The 16381-nt window shown below is 40.7% G+C and overlaps 2 protein-coding genes across 3 annotated transcripts in view; both read right to left on the reverse strand.

Annotated features, from left to right (window-relative positions):
- LOC123756737 (uncharacterized) overlaps positions 1–604 on the reverse strand; it is a 36952-nt gene extending 36348 nt beyond the window's left edge. Inside the window, exon 1 of the mRNA XM_045740021.2 lies at positions 1–604. This exon is cut by the window's left edge and continues 241 nt beyond it. The gene's annotated coding sequence lies outside the window, so the exon portion shown is untranslated.
- Positions 605–1526: 922 nt separating this feature from the next.
- LOC123756739 (pirin) lies at positions 1527–8934 on the reverse strand. Of its 2 annotated transcripts, none has more exons than XM_045740029.2 (8): positions 8418–8934; positions 6437–6809; positions 5942–6115; positions 5526–5640; positions 5288–5350; positions 4468–4626; positions 3035–3151; positions 1527–2223 (listed from the first exon to the last, which is right to left on the reverse strand). In XM_045740029.2, exons 2-8 carry the CDS (start codon positions 6524–6526, stop codon positions 2087–2089), a joined length of 855 nt encoding a protein of 284 aa, XP_045595985.1. In that variant the 5' UTR covers positions 6527–6809; positions 8418–8934; the 3' UTR covers positions 1527–2086. The 2 variants fall into 2 exon arrangements, with proteins under 2 accessions (XP_045595985.1, XP_045595984.1); XM_045740028.2 differs by having other exon boundaries at positions 6437–6813.
- Positions 8935–16381: the final 7447 nt, after the last annotated feature.

Here is a 16381-nt window from a genome sequence, read left to right on the forward strand (position 1 = left end):
AAGGCCTTATTTTAAGTCTGAAAATATACCAACTACAGCTCCGCTTAGGTCCGCACCAAGGCTGAGACTGACACTCATGGCTCTCAGCGAGGCCAGCACTCGGAGCCTAATGACACTCTCAGCTAGGATGTCTCAGCTCCACTCCTAGCGAGGACACGATGGGGGTACGGACAGTTCGCCTCGCACCGTAGTTAACAACTACTGTACCAAAATAAGGCTACTAATCCTGTATAGTTGCATGAATCTTGCAGTTCTGGGTGTACTTGCAACAAGGTGCTGGTTACAGCAGGCACTCTGCACTTAATCAATCTCGTTAGTACAGTTGGGTTCGTTTTGAAATCAATCGAAAATCCCGGGTCCGAATCCTGGGCGGGACTGAAATGGTTGGGCTCGTTTCCTATTCCCAACGCCTCTGTTTACCCAGTAGTTAATAGGTACCCGGTAGTTAGTTGTGGGGTTGTATTCTGGGGAAGGTCAGTTACTGAGTAGTTCGACCTTGGGGGGAAAGACTTCGATACAAGCCTAAAGAATACACTGCCACATACACAGGGTTCCTGTCTCCGACAAAACGAATTATTATTATTATTAAATTGTCTTATCTGATATCTCGTCAGGCCTTGAGGTCGACAACACTGGATTCAGGCTAGAAGAATCTGGTTATATTTTGACAATGAAGATGAGCACGCGCGCGCGCGTGTGGGTGTAGTCACCTAGTTGTGCTTGCGGGGCTGAGCTCTGCTCTTTCGGCCCGCCTTTCAACTGTCAATTAATCAACTGTTACTAACTACTAATTTGTTTTTTCTCCCCCCCCCCCCAGGAAGCAGCCCGTAACAGCTGTCTAACTCCCAGGTGCCTATTTACTGCTAGGTAACAGGGGCATCAGGGTGAAAGAAGCTCTGCCCATTTTGTTTCTCCCATCACCGGGGATCGAACACGGACCCTAGGATTACGAGTCCAGAGCGCTGTCCACTCAGCTCTCAGGCCCCCAATGTGTGTCTGTGTGCGCGCGCGCTTGGGTGTGTGTGTGTAATTACCTAATTACCTAAGTGTAGTTACAGGATGAGAGCTGTGCTCGTGGTGTCCCGTCTCCCCGGCACTCTTTGTCACATAACGTGCACTCTAATGTCTATATATATATATATATATATATATATATATATATATATATATATATATATATATATATATATATATATATATATATATATATATATATATGCGGAAAATCCACAGAGAAATATGAAATGAGGTGAACGTTTCGGCTTTGTTAAAGCCTTTGTCAACACCAGACTGACTGATATATATATATATATATATATATATATATATATATATATATATATATATATATATATATATATATATATATATATATATATATATATATATATATATATATATATATATATATATAGACTAGATCATCTAGTCTTACTATATATATTTTTCCCAAGAACGTGATTCAATAATCACTGCAGAGCCAGGTAGGTCCCTGGGTACATAAGGGCAAACATTGAAAGAACGGATTGCGGTCATGATTTAATTCCGATTCTACCGGGGAGGAAAGTCGGTGCGGGCGGTGACCTGTACATATGTTAGGTAACCAAAACAAACGAACAATTTCAAACATCACAGAGTATATAATGAACATCCAAAGGTGTATTTAATAGTGAACACGCACTGAAATGTATGTTGTATACATGAACTCTTTTTTTTCTAGTCTACCTTCCAAGTGCTATATTCAAACTGGCTTAGTGCATACTCCTGATAATTACCTTATTATATTTACCACATAGCCATACGAACGCCTGCGTGACAAATTAGAACGGTCAGGAGGAAGGTGGTTCCAGAGCGACCATTGCTGTTTCCTGTTGCCTCATTTCTGGTCCCCGTCGACAGATCGTCATCAGCAGATCACGTGAGACACGTCGTCGAAGCCAGGTCGTCGAAGCCAGGTCGTCGGAGGCAGACCTTCGGAGCCAGGTCGTCGGAGGCAGACCTTCGGAGCCAGGTCGTCGGAGGCAGACCTTCGGAGCCAAGTCGTCAGAGGCAGATCGTCGAAGATACACTACAACGAGCATTGGGTCTAGGCAGACTTCCAGTTGCGGGCGTTCTCGAAGCCGTTCTTGGCGTCGCTGTAGTCCTGCAGGGTCTGACGGATCTCCTCGCGGGTGTTCATAACGAAGGGACCGTCCTGCACCACCGGCTCCCCGATGGGCTGTCCTGCACACACACACAGAGCAACTCCCTGATCAATAGTGTCTATGCCTTACCAGAAAACATTATTCCTAATTGTTCATTTCCAAAGGAGATTTCTAATCAAATAAATATATACGACTAAGATAACCCGAACAAAAAATGTAAACTTGGTGAAGTAGAATAAATGAATTTGTTTTAATATAGAGTATAGCTAATATAGTGATTAATAACAACAATAATAATAATAATCAAATATTTTCTTAATCTAGAGAGCTATAAGAATAGGGAGGTGAAACAAGATATAAAAATATAACAAGGAAGAAAGAGTGTAAGAATGTAGTGGGTGTTCCCTTATTGTGGCTGATGTAAACTTTGTCCTCCTTGTTGTGGCTGAGGTAAACTGTCTCCTGGTTGTGGTTGAGGTAAACTCTCCTCCCTCTTGCTGTGGGAGCAAAAAACTCAAGCGAGAAATATGAATAAACACTTGAGTTTGAAGTATTTCTGCTGCGATTATTCTAACGTTTTCAGCTTTAAGAATAAACTATCAACTTTCAAGAAAGCATCTACCATCAGAAGTAATCTCGCGCAGAGTTGGGGAGGGGGAGTTGAGTAAGGTGTGTGATGGGTCAGGCTCTGTCCAGTTCACAAGATGTCTCACTGGCCGACTTTCAATAGCAATAACGCGTAGTTTTACGGGAAATAGCGAAGAAAGAGTTGAAAAATTATCTCATCAAAGAACATAAAGAGTCGATAACTGCTAAAAAAAATTACATGCCCACACCAAGCAATCTTAAAGTCGTCCAGCCAGCCTATCCAAAGCCACCTATCAACTCACCAGCAATAAGGACAAAGTGTGCGGTGTCCGGTCCAGTGTTGCAGACCTTGACGGAATCTCCCTGACTGAGGACCAGGGTGTGGTGGGGGCCACTCTCACTCTCTTCCTCGTCTACCACTGAAAAACAAAAAGAAGGAAATTACCGTGTTTAATAATTGCTGACAACATTCTTCCACCGCTCTCAGGCGATCTCATTTTGGAGTCCGATGTGGAGTTTGTTTAAAAAATTCTCACGAGAGGCTGAGAATTTTTGTAAGAAGTTTGGTCACCCCCAAGATATGATAAACAAAACATTAGATCAATCTATCAAAACCTCCATTTTCAGGTCATGAGGCCCGTCACGGCAAATGACATTAACATCTGTGAGATAGGCTAGCATCTTGAGCATTCTCAATGACAGAGCTAATTATCAATCAATTTTTGTAACTTAGGTCTACAAGACACACAACGACTGATTGTGATTTCATCGGTAATTAGATGTCAGCCCAGGAGCTACACTCTGACCACAACAAAAACTGTTACCCAGCAACTGTGACAGCCGTTGCCTCCACACGAACATATCATTCTACTCCCTGTGTGCTTATAGTAATATTAATTATTCATTCAGTGTGTGCTTCCCACGCGAGCACTGAAGGAGCCACTATGATATTGGTAATTCCAATCCTCATGATTTATTGCCGAGTTGCTTATGATGAATATATTAGTGTGTTTCCAAATGATTAAATAATGTTCCTGAACATTAAGTCTTATGTGCGCTAGTATGCACATCACGAACATTGAGTCTGCAGAGGGTAGGTTATGAATACTAAGTCTATGCGCTAGGTTATGTGCACATAACACTCATTCTATGGAGGGCATAAACAATTATAAACAAAAACATAAACATAAACAAGAGAGGGTTTCTTATTCAGCAAATTTAGAACATTTCGCGATCAATATCCTCGCTTGGGATCAGCAACTAGAATTAAGAAATAGCCTAGTACTTAGCCATAATTCATACATATAATTTACTGAGAAAACATTTCACAATCCTGGTAATAGTGTGTGATTATGACAATAAGGTACCACTGAATCCCTCAAGACAGTAATACAGTCACTAAGATGACATAATATCTCAAAGTTCTGTTATACAACCAGACAGTAGTGTGTACACCATCCTAGCTTAAAAGGAGCTAGCACTCTGGTACTAAATGCCATTCAATTCTCAGTGGGTTCAACACAACCTCATACATATTATCCAATCATTGCTGTTCGCGGTGGAAAGTTCAGCAAAGTTACAGAATAGAGAGACGACGTCAACACTAGGATACTTGTGGTGAGTTATGATGATATATTGTGATGATATATTGTTGCTAAATCTTACACGAGAGCTGCAAAATGTTCGTCACGATATACATTAGAGAGAGAGAGGACCTGCCTGTGATGCTACTTACCAACACTGATAGTCCCCGTAAGCACGTAGATGAAGGCGTTCCAGTCCCTTGGTACCTCCTGGGTGAACTTTGCTCCAGGTTCCTGCTGGAAGTCCAGGTAGTAGACAGGTGTACGAGTCCTGACCGGAGACTCCACGCCCATGCTCTCTCCAGCGATCACTGCAATCACAGTAGCATGGTCAGTGACTGACATACAGAGGCCTAAAATAAATAGGTGTAAATATGTTTGGGTAATATATCTTTTATCCCAGAAGGACGACTGGATTCATTTAATGTCAACAATCAAGAATAGTTGCAAATAAAGTATGAGCAATATCTACAATTATGGGAAGGTTGTTGAATCTGCGCGATATCTGTAATTATAGGGGCTTTGCAGTTCCCAGTGACGAGAACTGTATATATAATCAATGCAAGGATTATCAGAGAAATAGCAGCCTTGCAACTTCAGTACAGTTGTGGAATTATGCTCGTGAGGTGAGGTGATGACTGCACTCAGTTTAAGCCTTAGACAGTCATGGGAGTATGAAACAATCACAGGAGCCTTTGACAGTTACGGAAAATATGAGAAAAAAAATTACATGTAATCGAATTATTTTCCTCATCAAACGACGTGTAATTATATGTTGCTTTAAGATGCAAGAAACAAGAATTATGTTCATAATAGATCCTAGCTTAAGCATTTAGTCGTCAGTTTTTAAAATTACTCGATTGTGTTGAAGAGTAGGTGGTAGATCTTATATTGGAGAGTAGATAGTACGTCAGGTGTTGGAGAGTAGATAGTAGGTCAGCATGTGTTAAGTGAGTATATAAGCTTTCTAACCTTTCACTGTAGTTCCACCAGAGGTCGCCGATGGTACCTGTGAGGCCAGCAGCTCCTGGTAGACTGAGGGCAGAAACAAAGCGTCATTCAGGAGGTTATAACAATTGTGGCAGGACTTCAAAAATATATTAGTAGGACTTCAAGGAATTTTATAGTATTCCTCACCCCGGCCCCCCTCACCCCACCACCCTCTCTCTCTCTCTCTCACTCTTCACCAACACATCCCCCTCACCCATACCTGGTTCTATCATTTTCTGAGAGGCCGGTAGGTTAATCCAGAGTTGGAGGCCAATGTTATCCCCGTCAGAAGCTGGCATCTCCGAGTGTACCACGCCTCGACCCGCCGTCATCCACTGCAAAGGAGTCATTAGAGGTTACGTACTGTCAGCTGCAAGAGGACAGTGTGTAGGCACCTACCGACCCATTTATAGAGAACAAAATATGAACAAACTCTATAATAGAAAGAAGCATATGAACCTACCATATTAACATATATAATGGTAGCCTAAGATAGTATGGAAAGTCACCAAAACTTAAGAATTTATCAGTCCCTCTGAGATGCTCTCTCTCTCTCTCTCTCTCTCTCTCTCTCTCTCTCTCTCTCTCTCTCTCTCTCTCTCTCTCTCTCTCTCTCTCTCTCTCTCTCTCTTTCACCTGCAGATCTCCCTTCCTTATCACACCGGAGTGACCGCAGAAGTCTTGATGGTGGAAGCTGCCCTTTAGCATATAGGTGACTGTCTCAAATCCCCTGTGTGGGTGATCAGGAAATCCTGCGGGTTGTCGAACCCGAAACTCATCCAGCAGAAGGAAGGGATCCAGGCGTCGTAGCTGTTGACGAGATAAGTCATGAGTACACAGAGAAATCAGATTATCGTCATATATCAATGAGATTCCCTCCCCAGGATGCAACCCCACAACTGCTAACTTCCTGTTACCTATTTACTGCAAGGTGAAGAGAGGCATTAGGTGATAGGAAAAGTGTCTCGCCCGGGATTCGAACCCAGGATTCTTCGCTGCTAGGATGAGCAGGGGGGTGCACAGTAAACTAACAACTGTTGGCATCCCTTCCCTTTGTGCTGCTCTTCGTATAATCTCTTTTATTATTGTTCTTCACCTTAAAATATTGTTTTTTTTCATTTATTTCCTTACCTCCTTCCTTCCAATGCTTCGTCTGACCCGGGCTCCACGACCCTCTGCCTGCTCCACCGACAGCACCTTCTGCACCACGCCTCGCTGCATCACTGGCCCTCTGCTTAAGAGTTCTGACCTCTTAATTCCTGCAGCCTCAGACGCTTCTGCTTCTGCTTACGCGTTCTGACCTCTTAATTCCTGCTGCCGCGGGCAATCCACTTTTGATATTTTCTGTTTTCTTAATATGGACGGATTATATTATGCCCGCGTGTTACCCAATGGTGCTGTGTGTCCTTCGTTGACACTGAGGGTGCTCCCAATTAATATGCTGCTCCTTACTCTGTTGTTCCTATGCTGGATGCCACAGTTTGCTGAGGTGCCGTGAATATACCTGCCTGGGAGGTGCCCCAGAAATAAGACATAATAATAATAGCGGTATATGAGGATATTTATGTGGAAAATATTGGGAATTTTTCACAGAAAATTCCGTGGAAAATTCCTCAACAAAATATTAAAATATAAGGTAATTTGTGTGAAAAATATAAGGAATAGATAATATCTTATTTTAAACAAGCAGCTAAGTAGTTTGTAAACACATTTATTCGTGATGTTTAAGTATATAATATTTTGGTTCAGTATTTGTAGCTAAGGTAATATAGTAAGTATATAGAGGTGCCGCAAAATATTATTAATGAAGTCTTGGACAAACAGTTGAGTTCAGGTACTCATGTGCAATTGGGTTGAGTAAGAACTTATATCCACAGCCGGGTTAAACAACAATAGATAGTTTGAGGGTGAAACAGCAACAATTATAAATGTTCATGCTATCCTCGTGCACAATACTAGTCTCAAGAATTTGACAAAAAAATTCTTAAAAACAAATTCAAATCATGCCCAAATTACCATAAACAAGAGATTCAATGCAACGCACCAAAGAGCTCTAATAACTATGTCAAAGCGCGTGAAGAACAATCAACATTAAACTGTTTACTTGCAACTGTTCAAGTTCAAGTATGTTTATTGAGATAAGAAAGAAATACATCTCAAAGGGATAGAGTAGCTTAGGCTATTTCTACCCCCCTTCTTGCAACTGATACGAAGCATATTTACAGGATAACCCGATCTTGCCACACAACCTTGAATGAACTGCATCAGCATCTTAAATGTTCACCTGCGGGGCATCACCTGGGCAGAGTGACGACACCCATGTTCTGCCAGGTTCCCTGTGACTGGACGGACTGCCGATTGATGAAGATTAAAGCCACTCAAGAGGTGGCACGGGCATGAATAGCCCTTAACAAGACGGGCTGCTCGATTGATTGATTGAAGATTAAGCCACCCACGATGTGGCATGGGCGTGAATAACCCCTAAAGGGCTGCCCGCCATATATAGCCTATCTTCGACAAAGCCTATTTATAGCTGCCACGCGCCGATATTTGTCAACAGTTAAATAGATGTTTCAAGAATATTTTCGTGTTAGCTTGGAATCAGTCTAAGTTATCATAATCACCATCTACAAAATTATCAGAGAAATTGACAGTATTGATAAAAAACTATGTAGCATGTGTAGAGCACGAACAAGGGGACGCAGGTGGAAACTTAGTACCCAAATGAGCCACAGAGACATTAGAAAAAAAAATTAAGTGTCAGGGTAGTTAAGAAATGGAATGCACTATAGGCAGTGATGTGATGGAGGCTGACTCCATACAGTGTCACATGTAGATATGTTGAGAGCCCAATAGGCTTAGGAACTCACTTAATTGACGGTTAAGAGTCGGGACCAAAGAGCCGAAGCTCACCCCTCCCCCCCACAAGCACAGGTGGGGAGCAATATATAAATCCATAAATCTAAATATATAAACAATATATAAATCTAAATATAGCAATACGAATATCGAACACTCGCAGCGTTTCGGACAAAAATCTTAACATTGGTATGTCAAAGTTAACAACAATAATTATCGTTTCCAAATGATAATCACCATCATTATTACTCACCACAGTTGACGAACCACTGAATGATTGGGGGGTAAAGCAAGTGATGTATAGAAGAGTTAGAACATGTGTAGTGAAGAGGAGAAATCCGTCCTCCTGGGTGCTGGCAGCTCACTCACACACCTCTCACTGCTCAATCACTAATCACTAAGTCAACCCGTACACCTTCCCGCCTCCTGAGAGATCACATTAACCTTGTAGCAAGTATATTATATCAGTAATATGACGGAGCTCCTTGCTTGACAGCGGTAATGTTCTCAACGGAGGTATGTTGTTGGTCCTCCTCCCATGGTTGCCTGTCAATGTTATTTTGTGGACATTTTTTGTTTGAAATAGTATACTTGTGGTGGATTAGTAAGTCGTGCAAGACCATGTTGCTAAATCTAACGTGTGAGGTGCATATTGGTATGATCTGGGTTAGTGGTTTGCCAGCGGGTTGTTACAATGTTGGCTGGGAAGATTTGATGGTTTGCTTGTGAGGCGGCGTGTGGGAGGTGAGGGTAGTGGACCAGTGAGGCTCAGGGTGGAGGTGGAGCCCCATCCTGGCCTCCACTCCCACCTACACCTCCCACCTTCACTCTCATCTCCCACCTACACTCCCACCTTCACCTTCCCTTCCACCTCCCACCTACACTCCCACTCCCACTCCCACCTACACTCCCACTCCCACCTTCACCTCCACCTCCCACCTACACTCCCACCTCCACCTCCCACCTTCACCACCTACTAAATAAATCAAGCTTCGCCTCCAGGGTTTGATTACAATGACAATTTAAGACAAGCGTCAAGGTATCATATAGGACCTGAGAAAATCAAAAGCGTTTTAACCATTTGTCCTGTTGTCTTATGTGGGTTATTCAGCATTTAATACATTAGCGATTATTGATCTTTGCTTCCATAAAGTATCTAATAGCCAGAACGTACTACATGGTCTAATATACAAGAATCCGATTTGCCTAACAAGCAGAGTTTTCCTGAAATGATATAGTTTTCTAAATTTTATTCTTATGGAATGAGAATTCCATTAATGTGATTTTATTGTTTTAGTTAATTTGAGTAAACACTACTGTAGAAATACAACCTATCCTATCCTAACTCAGAAATTCATGTTCTTAATATAATAGTATTAATTTAAATACACCAATTTAAAGAAAAATTGAAAGTACAGTAACTAAAATCACATTAACTGTTAAGCAAGCCAGACCTTGCATACTATGCCAAGTACTGCATTCTGGATATTGGGTACAATACAGTAAGCAGGCGAGGAGTCACAATAACGTGGCTGAAGTACTGTATGTTGACCGACTTGAGAATGGTCCAGGACTGACCGAAACGTCGTCATCCCTTCAACTTCTAGTGTGTGGTCTGGTCAACAATACAGTAATGTTGTACCTAATATATTTTTCATAATTTTTTGTATTGAATGATTAAGCTTTCCATTACATTATACATGATTAAACAAAATTTAATTTGAGTTTAAACTAATAGAAATTTGAGCATAACAAACCTAACCTACCTAACAGTAATTCAGGTTCTTAATACTGTACAGTATAATAATATTAATTGGAACCATTAACTCTACCATTGACAGTAGGGGTGCCACAAGGGCAGCATCTTGGGACCTATCCTATTTCTTATATACATCAATGATTTTCCAATGTTTCTAACATTCTTAAACCTATACTATTTGCTGACAATACCACCTTCATCTATTCTGACCCCAACCTCCACACACTAAATAATATTGTCAACAATGAATTAAAAAAAAAGTCCACTCATGGATATCAACCAACAAACTTACACTAAACATAGAAAAGACTTTCTATATTTTATTTGGTAGTAAATCATCAAATTAGATTCAACTTCAGATAGACAATGTTAATATTATCAATAAAAATGAGGGAATGTTCCTTGGCCTATACATAGACAAGAGACTTGAGTTCAGAACCCACATACAACACGTCTCAAAAACGGTCAGCATACGCTTAAAAAAAATATTTTTTTATTTATATATACTGTACAGTACAAGAGTTCTTACATTCTTGTACAGCCACTAGCACAAATAGCTTTCCTAATTTTCATGCACATACATCTAGGAAGCAGCCCATAGCACCTGTCTAACTCTCAGGTACCTGTTTACTGCTAGGTGAACAGGAACATCAGGGTGAAAGAAAATTTGCCCATTTTTGCCCATGTTTCTACCTCTGTTGCGAAACAAACCATAGGACCCTTAGGACTACGAACACCGAGCGCTGTCCATTCAGCTGTCAGGCCCCCTAAAAAAAAGTCATATTATGTTCCCCACTCTGCTCTCCTTTCATTATACTTCTTCTTGAGGTTATCTTAAGATGATTTTGGGGCTTAGTATCCCTGCGGCCCAGGCCTCGACCAGGCTTCCTGTTTGTTATGCATCCCCAGGAAGCAGCCCGTAGCTGCTAACTCCCAGGTATCTATTTACTGCTAGGAGCATCAGGGTGAAAGAAACTCTGTCCTTTGTTTCCACCTCCACCGGGGATTGAACTCGAGACTACAAATCTGAAGCACTGTCCACTCAGCTGTCAGGCCCCCTGCAGCTGTTCCTCCCTGATTACTTCGCACTAATCTATGCCTATCTTACATACTGTATCTGTGCATGGGGTTCAACCACTGTAAATTACCTCAAGCCATTCATCACTTGGCAAAAATCTGCTATTAAAACTATAACAAACTGTTTTCAGACAACACACAGCCCCTCTGTTTAAGTCCCTTAACATGCTAAACATACACTCACTCCACATATTCTCATGTGCTATCTACATATACAAAACCTTTTTCCTAAATGCTAATCTTGATTTGAAACTTCCTTGATAGGTGTAATAGAACTCATGAGCACCACACCAGAAATAGATATATCTTGATATTTCCAGGGTCAGGCTAAATCTGTGCAAACACTCCATGCAAATAAAAGGGCCCAGATTTTGGAACTCTCCCTGATGAATTAAAACAATTTCCAACCTATGCTCTGTTCAAAATTAAACCAAAAAGTACCTTATTTTATCCTCATAGTTTCCTACCTTGAGCTTCAAACTCACACTGTATTTTGTACGACCCACTTCCCCAATATTAGCACAGTACAGTACTTAATTTTAAAGACTAATTAAGTACATAATCTTTACCACTGTAATCACTTCTGTCAATTTATATTGTTAATATAAAACCTTGCTACAATGTATTTTTTTTTACCTTACCTGATAAGTTAGATTAAGGACTTGCCCAAAATGCTATGAATGTTAGTGGCTTTGCAAGAATGTAAAAATATCACTAATGTAATCTCGCCAACCCATTGTACCTACTTGTAAATAAAATATTATTATTATTATTATTATTATTATTATTTGTAAAGAAATATTTGAAAATCACTCTGCTTGTGTTTGAAACCATTGCCCCCCCCCCCCCCCCCCGTTGTTTGTTACATCTGATCTTTTGAAAAAGTTGTCTGGATCAACATACTCCATATTGTTCAGTACTGTACAGTATTTTAAATGTTTCAACGAGATCAGCTTTATCATGTCTGGTTTGCACTGGTCATGTGGCTCTCAACCTTTTCTGGTATGAAAGTTGACTTAGTTCAGAAATTATTTTTGTCACCTAGTGTTGTACTTTTTCCAAAGCAGCTATGTCCTTCTGAAGAGGTCTCCATGCTTGGATACAAAAATTCATGTGAGGGTGCACCAGAGATTCAATACAGTTGAATCACTACCTTCTTTTCCTTGATATCAGAGGAATGCTTGATTATTGCTAAGGTTTGGTTAGGCATCAGTATATGCCCCCTACCTGTTGTGCAATTTTCTGTGAATGGTGGATTTTGATTCCATAGTCCTTTTCTTCAATCTGCTACTGATTCAATCATCAATCTGCTACAAAGCCAGTGTCGTCTTACATTATGGGCCCCTGGGCAAACCAGTGTATTGGGGTCCCTACGACAACCACTAACAGGAATGAAAAGTAAATGGTCGATAATATTAAACACATACTGGGTATTTATTTTATTGGCACTTCAACAAAACTGGTGTTAAAACATTAAAAACATGCTGTAGAGCAGCAATTAATCAGCATGATAAACATTTGAACAATACACATTTGAACAATATCCCAGGCGTATTCTGGCCACTATAACATCACATTGCCGGGTTCTTGTTCTATTAGTCCCATATGTGAATGTCTCCTCACGATATCTATCATAATATTTAATGCTACAACTTTCAGGTCTTTGTGAATTTGTTAGGTCGGTGAGATCTTCATTAGATATTTGTTTAAGTATTCTCTTTGTCACTGCTAATGAAACACCCATATCAATTTCTACCACTGGTTTCCTATAGGCAGTCTTTGCAAGCATATCAACAGTGTCATGCCTTGAGATGCCAACATGTGATGGTATCCATAGGAATTTAATTTCAAATCTGTTTTCTTTAGTAGCTAAAACATTCATTCGAATATCACTGACTATTTTCTGGGTGTCACTACTATGTGCGTTCAATGCCAGGAGTGCATTCTGCGAGTCACAGTATATAAGTCCACTGCCTTTGTCTTTTAAAAATTCAGTGGCAAGGTATATGCCTGCAAGTTCGGTTTGAGTTGTACTTGCCCAGTCATTGACGCACTTCATTGCTGTATGTACGAGAGAAGATTGTTCAAATATATTACATGCACATCCGGTACTCAGCTGTTGCTCCAGATCCTGGCTTGCTTGAAGACTTAACAGGGAAGACTTGGCCTTCTGGCCCCTTAGTGGCCAGCCCAGCCTTAGTTTCAGGCACTGCTTGCTCGGCATCCAAACCCGAGGGTCTTCCCACAGCTCCGCTTCTTTCAGCAGATCGGTCCAGTCCGTTACATGGCTGGTTCGCTCTTCTCCTCGAGTCTTTGCGTCTGGGTTTCTGACTTGGGTCTATCATCACTTGTATGGTGCGCAGGTGGCTTCATTGATGGTGTCCCACCTGCATGCTTCGTCTCGGCGACAGTATGAAGTTTCCTGGTGGTCCTTCCGTTATTTCTTGTCTTTGCGTAGGTGTACTTCCGTCTCGGATAGGGTTGACTTGTCCTTCATTTCGTGGTTGTTCCAGGACTGTCATCTTGTGCCGAATACTGTCGCCTTATTTCGTGTGGAGCTGGCAGAGCCACTGCAGCTTGTGTTCAATGTTGATGTTACTTCTACTCTGCTCCGCAAGCTGTCTCATGCGTTGTTTCACCTCCAGCCTGTTCATGCTCCATCTGAGCCGTCTTGGTTGTTCGACCAGGTTCTGGCTTGTGGTCCCTGGTAGGTCTAGAACTCCATGCACATTGATGCCACAGTCTAATACAGTGGTACCTCGGGTTACAAACGTCCCTGTTTACAAACTTTGCATTGGGATACGAGTTTGTTGATATGTGTACAGCCATCTAACGTGTGGTGGCACAGCGATCGTGCCTCACTTTACCAGTAACTACCAGCCCATTGACTATCCCGCCTGAATTCTTCACAAGAATTTACAGTTTTTTGTCTGATTTTTGGCCATTTGAGCATAAAAGTTGTTATTATATATCTTGCCATGGGTCCCAAGAAAGCCAGTGTCAAGAAATCACATGTGAGAATGACCATAGAGGAAAAACAAGAGATCATTCATAAGCATGAAAATGGTACTCGTGTTGTTGAACTAGCTAGGCATTACAACAAATCTTCAGGGGAGGAAGAGGAGGCAGTAGAGAATGTCCCTTCCTCATTAAGAAAATGTGTGCAGTATGGGAAGGACTGCAAAGTTTTGCTGAAAAGAATCACCCAGATAAAGCTGTAGTAGGTTGTTGCATTGATCTTTTTAATGACAATGAGATGCCTCACTACAGACAAAGTGAGTGTTGTAAGTGTTGCAAAGAAAGGAAAACAATCTTCAATGGAACATTTCCTTGTAAGAAAAGTGAGAAAATCAAGCAGTGAGCCACAACCAGGACCTAGTAGTATGCAGGCAAAACGTCCCAGAGAGTGCACTCTAGAGAAATCTTCACTGCCTGATGTTATAATGGACTCCCCTTCCAAACAGTAACACCTCTCCTTCTCCCCCCTCCTCACCGTCTTCCATATACAAACAGGAGTCATCAGCAAGGATAAGTAATAACTTGAACATACTTTTGTAGTGAAGATTTGGGTAAATTAGGTATAAAATTTACTTTGAAGTGAAGTTTTTTGGGGAGTCAGGATTTCTTATGGGGAAATTCGCTTCCGTTTACAAATTTTCGGGTTATGAACCATTTCCAGGAACGGATTAAATTCTTAAACCGAGGTACCCCTGTATATCCATATCAGCCTGGATATCTCCGGGGAGTCTCCGGGTCTCACCCAGAAAATGGCATTTCATTACATTCAATGCTGGTTTTTTCCTTCTAGTATAGTGTCATCTACATTCTCTTTCTATATTGGACTTCTTTCTGGCTTTCTTCAAAAGAACATGTTTCAGACAGACTTTATATGCTTCAGAAGTCAGTTTTTTCTATTCCATGCATAGGATTTTTATTATTTAGAACAGTTTCCCATGGAATGTTTGCAACTTCCCTGTTTATTTTCTCCCAGTCAATCCTTTTATTATTAAAATTCAATTTATTGAATAACCCATCTTACTTGATCATTGTTTTAGGTCTATTCTGAGTATTGATGGTCGTTTGCACTTCAATGAGGTTGTGATCTGAGTATGTGGTATTTGAGATCATAATGTCTCTGATTATGTCTTCACTGTTTGTGAAGACCAGATCTAAAATATTTTCGTTCCTAGTTGGCTCTGGTATCTGCTGGTTGAGTGAAAATTTGTCACAGAATCTAAGTAGTTCTCTAAACTGTGGCTGGTTATGTCCAGATAGTTTTCCCGGTATAATATTATTGTTTGCTCTTCTCCATCTTAGACTAGGCAGGTTGAAGTCACCTAGAAAAATAATATCAGGTATTGGGTTTGCCAAATTATCAAGGCTATTCTCTATTTTGTTTATCTGTTCTGTGAATTCCTCAGCCATTGCCTCTGGTGATAAGTATACAGTATTAGAATAATAACTAAGTTTATTTTATCTATTTTACTCCCAGTGCCTCTACCACCTTATTTGTAGAGTTAAGGAGCTCCGAGCATACAAGGCCTTTCCTAATATGCAGATCCACTCCTCCATGTGACCTATTTACCCTATCACACCTGCATAGATTATATCCTGGTATCCAGATCTCACTGTCCAAGAATTCCCCCTGCATGGGTTTCTGTGAAAGGTTCAAATACTGCATTTGACTCAGTGAGGAGGCCATTTATGAACAGTACCTGTACTTTGTTTTTTTTGCTCTTGTTTTTAGTCCTTGTGTGTTGGCAAAGATGAATGAGGTTACTCTATTTTGGGTAGTTTAACTGGGAGACTTTTCTGACAGGTCCATTATGAGTGGATATATCAAGTTTGTTCTGACCAGTGTTGATTGTTGTAGGGCTGTTGCCTGTCATAGTTGTAGCTTTGTTGTGGATGTGTATTTGTATCTGTGATTATGGCATGCATGTGGGTCTTTCAACCAGATCCATACATTCTCTCTCTTTTTCCCTTTTGAAATCTCTTTTGGTTTCGTATAAAAAATTATTTGAGTTTCCTCTAAATCCATTATCTTGCTTCAATGGCATACATGTGTAGTATTCCAAATCCACATGTGGTACTGTACACATGTGTAGTATTACCACATTTAGTATGTAGGTTTGATTTGTCAGTTCTCTCTATCTAAATCAGTACGTAGCTGTATGTTTCAATATAAACATGGTGCCACCAGGGTATTATGAAGCAGCCAGCCTCTTCCTGTTCTGTCGGTCACAAGAATCTGGATTGGATGCCAGTTAACAATATCAAAATTTATTGATATTGTTTATTGAATATCCTTAGCCTAGTTGCATTCCATTATATAAATTGTATTTCTAGTTTTCTATATTACGAAAGACTCTCCACTATTG

This window comes from Procambarus clarkii, chromosome 26, assembly GCF_040958095.1.
Source record: "Procambarus clarkii isolate CNS0578487 chromosome 26, FALCON_Pclarkii_2.0, whole genome shotgun sequence".
Taxonomy (NCBI): Eukaryota; Metazoa; Arthropoda; class Malacostraca; order Decapoda; family Cambaridae; genus Procambarus; species Procambarus clarkii.

Bases quoted from the DNA above. Each gene is read 5' to 3' on its own strand.
- LOC123756739 (XM_045740029.2), bottom strand. From the start codon at position 6,526: ATGCAGCGAGGCGTGGTGCAGAAGGTGCTGTCGGTGGAGCAGGCAGAG. The intron at 5,641-5,941 runs GTGAAAGAGAGA...ACTCCTTTGCAG, and splicing joins TAAGGAAGGGAGATCTGCAG to TGGATGACGGCGGGTCGAGG. The intron at 2,224-3,034 runs GTGAGTTGATAG...GTGTGTGTGCAG, and splicing joins ACACTTTGTCCTTATTGCTG to GACAGCCCATCGGGGAGCCG.